Source organism: Rana temporaria (genome assembly GCF_905171775.1).
Source record: "Rana temporaria chromosome 4 unlocalized genomic scaffold, aRanTem1.1 chr4a, whole genome shotgun sequence".
Classification (NCBI taxonomy): Eukaryota; Metazoa; Chordata; class Amphibia; order Anura; family Ranidae; genus Rana; species Rana temporaria.
Window position 1 is genome coordinate 701,614 of NW_024404432.1, and position 8,318 is coordinate 709,931.

General features: G+C 42.8%; 1 protein-coding gene across 1 annotated transcript; it reads right to left on the minus strand.

The window, feature by feature from the left end:
• Positions 1 to 4,962: 4,962 nt before the first annotated feature.
• LOC120921727 (oocyte zinc finger protein XlCOF7.1-like) lies at positions 4,963 to 6,207 on the minus strand (the record flags this gene model as incomplete). Its single annotated transcript, XM_040334263.1, has 1 exon — positions 4,963 to 6,207. A coding segment is annotated over one exon (1,245 nt), but the record flags the coding sequence as incomplete, so codon positions are not given.
• Between the last annotated feature and the right edge of the window lie 2,111 nt (positions 6,208 to 8,318).

Consider the following 8,318-nt stretch of genomic DNA (forward strand, 5'->3'; position numbering starts at 1 on the left):
TCTGTTGTGGTGTGTGAGTCTAACACACAACGCAACACCGATCTCGATAAAGAGCCTCTAATGAAGGCTCTTTACCACATGATCAGCTGTGTCCAATCACGGCTGATCACAGCGTCAACAGAAAGAGCCGTTTATTGACTTTTCCTCACTCACATCTGGCAGACGAGAGTAGAGGAGAGCCAATCGGCTGCTCTCCTGCCAGGGGGGGTCTGTGCCGATTGTTTATCAGTGCAGCCCCCCACCCAGGACCACCAAGGATGCCTACCAGGTATGGTACCCTGGACCACCAGGGATATGCCAATCAGTGCCACTCATATATACCCTTCAGTGCCCATTGTCAGTGCCCACCAGTGCCATCTCATCAGTGAAGGAGAAAACGTACTCATTTACACAATTTTATTACAGAAACAAAGAATTGTTTTTGTTATTATTATTAATTCATTACGTTCCATTTGTTTAGATGCAGCATTCGTTATTTCGGGTAATTCGTAACTTCGGATAAATTCGTATTCATTATGTTCACTAACAGCTAAATTACGAGGAACACCTTAACAATCACAATTTTATTCTCCAGGGCCTCTGCTATCAGATAATATATGTTTGGGGGTTTTATCTAATCTTCAGGCCCAAAATAATGCAAAAACATCTGACAGTGAAAGGGTTAATGTGAGCTAGATGGGATCACTCTGCTGTGCTCACACATTAGAGCTCCCCCTAGCTGCAGCCTGGTAATAACATTGCTAGGAGGTCTATTCATGTATCTGCTCCATACTTCCCATCTTTAAATAAACGTCTCCTGACATTTAGGGGTCTATTCATAAAATATGTGCATAGCAATTCCCCCGGGGAAAGTCCATGTACATTCCTTCTGTGTGAATGGGGGAAGATGAATGTTATTAGGAAATTTGCTGTGCTGGTCGAACGGTTTCCATTAATTTAAAATGGAAAGTATTGCATTTGGCCACTAGATGGAGATCATTTCTATGGTACTTAACGCCATCTAATGGCCAAATGTGGTGTAACGGAACCCCAAATGGGACAGGAGTTAAAGCCGTTTAAGATATTCCATTCCGAAACCAAGACAGCTATCGAAACTCCACAACCCGGCGAACACGACCCATACGGATTCTCCCAGAAACGAGAGACAGTTCTGTTTAATGTTCAAAACGAATAGACTCTTTAATGAGATAATCAGACTCTTATATACAGTTAGTAAACAAAAATGAACAATGACTCAACTCCACCCACAACACGACACAATGAGCCCAATACACATCTTTTTAGTAGACATTCTGGCACCAGCTCTTGGTCTAATTAGCATGAGCTAATTAACTACAGCTGATAAGTCAGACATCTGACCTTTGAACTGTCTGTTTAACTCACAATACACATCATCAATAGAACTTCACACAATACAGGGTCAATTAGCACAACACAATGACAGGTTCTTCAGGGCCATCCTAGATTCATTTACATGACAACAGACGACATTAACACCTAACGGTCTGTGTTCCCACATTGAATGAGTCACTCTTTTAATTAACCTGTTGAGTTCAGAATCAACAACCTGTAAATAGTTCTTACAGATATCCTGGAATATATTGTGGATTACAGACCCATGTTAAAGCAATCCAAGATATGTCCATTATTTCCTGGCTCATACTTTGCAAGAGCTTCTGGATTCCACGGGCCCTCCCGTTACATGTGGTATTTTTAGGTGTACAATTGATTTTTCATATATGTGATTGATTCATATTTATGTTTTCTATAATAATTTTTAACGAATGGTCAACGAGGTCCTAATAAAGATAGAATTTGTCCCCGAAGATAAAGATATACATAGTGTTATATTCTTAATATCTAAAATTTGATTTGGTTATAAAATATTATTGAGAATATGAATTCCTATAAATGGTATGGATGTTGGGCTTTGAGTTAATAATCTCCTGATGTGACATTTGAACCCAGTTATCAATTTCTAGAAGCTGTGAAGACATATTTATTCATTTTGTAAATATCTTATGTTTAAAAAAAATAAAATAAAAGGTATTTCATATGACTGATATTCTGTTTGAAAGTTGCATTCGAAGGCAGACAAATCCCTTCCCCCATTTCCTGTGTCTGTAAGTAATTAGGAAATAGACCACTTCCTATGGTAAGCCTCATATTCCTCCTCGTCATCCCCTCCATTCTGGGGAGTGATGTAGGAGGAGCGCTTTACTTTTTGGCAGGAAAGTCAAAGAAAGGATCTTGAAGTTTATAAAAAGCTTGGGTGGGAAGCTTCTCCCTCTCTTCTACCCTTCCCCCATCTTCAGAAGCACACAGACAATTTTCTCCAGCAAACACAGGGCTAATCGGCCATCTTTAAAGCACATGTTCTCGAAGAAATTTCTTTTATGTATTGAACTTTTATTTGAAGCTATGAATGTACTTAAACTGTACTTATTATCTGTAATGGTCAGGGGTTAACAGCGTTTACGATATTCCATTCCACCAACCCACGACAGCTTATCGACACTCCACAATCCGGCAGACAGGACCCATTGGATTTCCCCCAGAATTACAAGACACACACAGCTCTGTTCTCTGGTTCCAAACGGATAGATACTTTAATGGGAAAATCAGGCTCTTTATATACAGTCAGTAACAATGACTCAACTACACCCACAACATCATACAATGGGTACTAACGAGCCCCCCTCAATACACATCTTTTAAGATGGACACCTGCTTATACAATACACATTCCTTTAGTCAGACATTCTGACTCCAATTCTAATTACCTACAGCTGGCAAGTCAGACATCTGACCTTTTAGACTGTGCTAATTCACAACACACATTATCATCAATAGAAATTCACACAAAACAGTGTTAATTAGCATCACACAATGCAAAGGTCTTTAGAAGCCAGACTGTCTACCAAGCTCCAATCCACATCACCACAGTAGCAGACTTAATTAGCACAATAGACAATAGAATGCAATCACAGCAAGCTTTTATCGTACACTACAGCCAGGTAGCTGAAGGTGATGACATCTTTCAATTAACCTGTTGAGTTCAGAATCAACAACCAGTAATAGTTCAAGATATTCTGAATATATTGTGGATTATCATTACTGTCCCATCTCATGTAATCCGAGATATCAGTTCTCAGTCATCCTATGCCCCTAGTGGACATAGGATGACCCTAGACACAAGAGTCATTGGTGAGGCTGAAACAGAAGTACCCCACACTCTTCAAGAGCCTCTGGGTCCCACGGGCCCTACCGTTACATTATACTTTATAGTGTGTATATTAAAACACACAGTTTTTATTCACGTTATTTCACAAATTTGTCTCACGATTCGTCATTCATCCAGAACGCAAAGTAAAGCCTTTAAACAGCAGAAGCTGAGCTATTTTAACATTAGAAACCCTCGGGTTTTATCACATAGGAACATCTTTTCATTTTATTTTAGACTTGTTTTTTTATTGTATGTATATGGCGATACATCGCACACTCATGTGGAGATTAGATTGTAACGAGACATTACCACGGAGCTCAGCGGTGTGATCGAGTGAGAGCGCCCTGCTGGTTTGCAGATTCGGGTGACACGCTCTCCAGCTCTATGAATGTGAGCTCTGTAGTCACAGGAAGAGGGCGTGTCCTCACAGACTGTGGTGATGCCTGAACGGTTGCCTAGGCAACAGGCAGGTATATAAGGTTTCACCTCATTTGACCCACCCATCTACTGACGAAGGCCAATGAGAGGCCGACACACGTTTAGAAGGGAGGAGCCCTATCTGTGATATCAGGCGAAGCGCCGTGGGTCTAGATCGGCGGTGAATGAGCTGGTGATTTGATACTTGCTGTTTTTATTGTTATTTCTTGTATGTGTAACTTTTTAGGGGACTCTCGCTATGACTAAGCAGTAGTTTCAGTGCGAAACGCGTCAGCAGTCGGGTTTTATTTTGCTGTGACTTGTAGTGCTGTCCTTCTTTTAATAAAGGCGACAATTTGTTCAGAGTGCGGCTGTCCAGAGACAATTTTTGTTCCTGTGTAACTTTTTAGGGGGGGCTTTTATAATAAATTCAGAAGCAGAGAGCACTATGGTACTTGTGTTTTTTCTTTCATGTCCTTCCCCCCGGGATATAGAAGTGGAATTGATTATTAATAAGTGAATGGAGGAAGGTGGTGTTTGGAGACAATTTATACGTTGATTCCCCACACAGAGGTGCAGTCTGGAGACTGTAGGAATTACTACCATTGGTAAAGTGGACGGATCGTGATCGGACACGAGGAGTGATCTGTCTATGAGTTTTATACTCACCCTTGAGGTGAGCATGCATTTTAGCAGGTGGGGGTGCGCACTGAATATTGGATCCATTTCAATCGGATTTTTCACAGCGGTGACAGCTTTGGAAACCTCCATATGAACTGTTTTTGTATCATTTATTTCTTTTTCATAAATAATTTTATGGAATGTATAATTATTTGTTTCTATAAGATTTATAGATGCGCAGCGCTGCACTATTTTCACACAATTAATACGCAGCTTCTACTTTTCAGAGGTGCGATATCGTTCTCTGTACAATCCGTGTTTTATTGATTGCATGGAATATTGGAATTTTCTGAGATTGTGGATTTGGGGTTTTCATGAGCTGGAAGCCACAATCATCACAATGATGACAAATCACGGCTTGAACCCTCTTGCTTTGCATGTAATGAGTCTCTCTCATATATTAGTCTAGCCTTTTAAGTTGCATTAGTGAAATAAATGAACTTTTGCACCATATTCAAATTTTTCGAGTTTCACCCGCATATTAGGGTGTGCTTCTTCCCCACATGTCCAGCAACATTCACATACAAGACATTTCCCGCACTCAATAATACACCTCGAGGGGTTGTGTGGGACCCCTGATGTACAGGAAGACAGGACTTCAGTGAGGAACAATTCCTTCACTCAGGACAGGAATACGGCTTCTCCCTCGTGTGAGATCTCTGATGTTTGGAAAGATTGGACTTCTCTGAAAAACATTTCCCACACTTAGAACAGGAAAAAGGCTTCTCCCCCGTGTGAGATCTCTGATGTGCGGAAAGATTGAACTTCTCTGAAAAACATTTCCCACACTCAGAACAGGAAAAAGGCTTCTCCCCCGTGTGAGATCTCTGATGTTTGGAAAGATCGGACTTCTGTGAAAAACATTTCCCACACTCAGAACAGGAAAAAGGCTTCTCCCCCCCGTGTAATCTCTGATGTGTGGAATGACTGGACTTATCTGAAAAACATTTCCCACACTCAGAACAGGAAAAAGGCTTCTCCCCCGTGTGAGATCTCTGATGTGTGGAAAGATGGGACTTCACTGAAAAACATTTCCCACACTCAGAACAGGAAAACGGCTTCTCCCCCGTGTGAGATCTCTGATGTATGGAAAGATGGCACTTCTGTGAAAAACATTTCCCGCACTCAGAACAGGAAAAAGGCTTCTCCCCCGTGTGAGATCTCTGATGTTTGGAAAGATTGGACTTCCGTGAAAAACATTTCCCGCACTCAGAACAGGAAAAAGGCTTCTCCCCCGTGTGAGATCTCTGATGTGTGGAAAGATAGGACTTCACTGAAAAACATTTTCCGCACTCAGAACAGGAAAAAGGCTTCTCCCCCGTGTGAGATCTCTGATGTTTGGAAAGATTGGACTTCCGTGAAAAACATTTCCCGCACTCAGAACAGGAAAAAGGCTTCTCCCCCGTGTGAGATCTCTGATGTTTGGAAAGATTGGACTTCCGTGAAAAACATTTCCCGCACTCAGAACAGGAAAAAGGCTTCTCCCCCGTGTGAGATCTCCGATGTGTGGAAAGATGGGACTTCACTGAAAAACATTTTCCGCACTCAGAACAGGAAAAAGGCTTCTCCCCCGTGTGAGATCTCTGATGTGTGGAAAGATGGGACTTCACTGAAAAACATTTTCCGCACTCAGAACAGGAAAAAGGCTTCTCCCCCGTGTGAGATCTCTGATGTTTGGAAAGACTGGACTTCACTGAAAAACATTTCCCGCACTCAGAACAGGAAAAAGGCTTCTCCCCCGTGTGAGATCTCTGATGTTTGGAAAGACGGGACTTCACTGAAAAACATTTCCCGCACTCAGAACAGGAAAAAGGCTTCTCTCCTGTGTGAGATCTCTGATGTGTGGAAAGCTTGGATCTCTCTGAAAAACATTTCCCACACTCAGGACATGGAAACCTTTTATGTGTTGGAAAGACAGCACCGTCCCGCACAGTCTGAGGTTCCTCAGGATAAGAGGAATACGATGGTCCGGCACTGTCCCGCACAGTCTGAGGTTCCTCAGGATAAGAGGAATACGATGGTCCGGCACCATCCCGCACAGTCTGAGGTTCCTCAGCATAAGAGGAATACGATGGTCCATCTACACTGTGTTGTGCCGGATGGACATTTGAGGTAGTCGGGTTTTCTCCTGGACTATACTGTGTGATGTCCTCATCTTCTACTTTACAGTCAGGAGACAAAGTGAGACAATCCTCTGAGGTTTTCCTCATCTCCCGTCCATCTACTAAAATAGAAATACAAAGATTATTACTAGACATCAGCTGATTGGTTCCCCTAAACCAGGACTCCGCCCACATCAGGCAGCTTTGTCTCTGAGGATCTTACAATTCCTCCCTCAAGGTGACTAGTAAATGGCTCCTCTGATCTCCTACCAGATCATTTCTTTATTCATGGACCTTAGTCAGAGAGTGAGGAAACAACGAGAACTGTCTTTTATAGGAGTGACAGTGATGAGGGGATTATAGGACGAGGGTCAGGAGTATGTAATGTACACCATAGAGTATATAGTGCAGAAGTCAGGAATATGTAATGTACAACATAGAGAATATAGTGCAGGGGTCAGGAGTATGTAATGTACAACATAGAGAATATAGTGCAGGGGTCAGGAGTATGTAATGTACAACATGGTGTTTAGGAAGGGTGGCTAATAAATTGAGTTTCCCGGGTGGTAGTTGTAACGGAACTATGTATTTCAGAAGATGGGACATTACTGACAGTTCATTGCAGAAGGTACTGGACACATTACAAGTAGTTAATTTTGTCCTGACTAGGTCAATAGGACAATGACCATTCAATGCTTAGCTCATTCTATTGAAATGCTAAGTGGAGCCGTCTTGTGAAATACCTTTTATTGTGTTCTGCAGGTTGAGAGCGGTTGTCGGAGACGGGATGTCTCTAGGAGATAATTATCTCCTCCAAATGACTTTTAGAATGTGTGTTTGGAGATGTACCGTATGTGTTTACGCTAAGGGACTTTGTATTGTTCTAAATGAATGTAACCTCTCAGAGGTAGTAATTAAGTAGACCGGGTTATTGTGTACATTGATTACCCCCTGGGGCTTCTGTCTCAATACACAAGTCTTTCTATCCAAGCTATTGGACCAATCCCTGTTGACTATTTCAAGTCCTCATTTGCATGGTCAAGGAGTGAAGACTGTATATACTTTACAATTGACCAATGGGAAAGCAGTTGTTGGGGGTAGGATGTTCCAAATTCTGTATAAAAGTGTGCTGTGTACTGGAAAATAAAGAGTCTGCTTGACCCTTCAAATGTAGCCTCGTCTCATTTTTGGAAGAGCGTTTGATGGGATATACCGGCTGTACTTGCATATCACAACTTGTCAGGGAAAAGGACGTCTCCAACGGCTGATACCCTCTCACTACCAGTGGGTAGCCGTTACAGTAGTTATCCTTGCTTATTGTTAGGAGATCTACTGATTCCTCTCTAACTTTGGATGGCTGCACCTTTTCTCTTCTGTCACTAGATAGACAAGGGTGTAGCAAGGTCGGATTATGAATAGATGGGGTGTCTCAACCAATTTGCAGGGGTTTCTTTGGTCCCTTGGCCAGCCTATTTATTTGGGTGGAGTCAGGTGATCGAGGTTCTGTGCCACCTGGACGGCTGTCTGGGTGGACGTGTGTTATGCCGCCCGGGTTCTTAGGCCGGAAGCCTGAGGCCTATCCAGGAGCAAGAGAAGCAGTGCAGGGTTGGGACTGCAGGATTGGATTCCAACCGAGAGTAAAGATTCAGCCCAACGGGGAACCAGTTGTGGTCGGAGGTAGAGGGGAAGCTGTCGCCACTAAGGAACCATCCACCTTGTTACCGGAGACTACAGTTAGTAAGCTGGAGCCAGTACCAGAGCAATCTTCTCTCCAGCCTGGGACAGTGAAGAAGTGGGAAAGCTTCAGCAGGTGCCAAGTCAGGGTCCCAGCAGGATAGCGGGGGTGACGCTTGAGGAGCATCAGTAAGTGTCAAGCCAGGGGCTCACCAGGA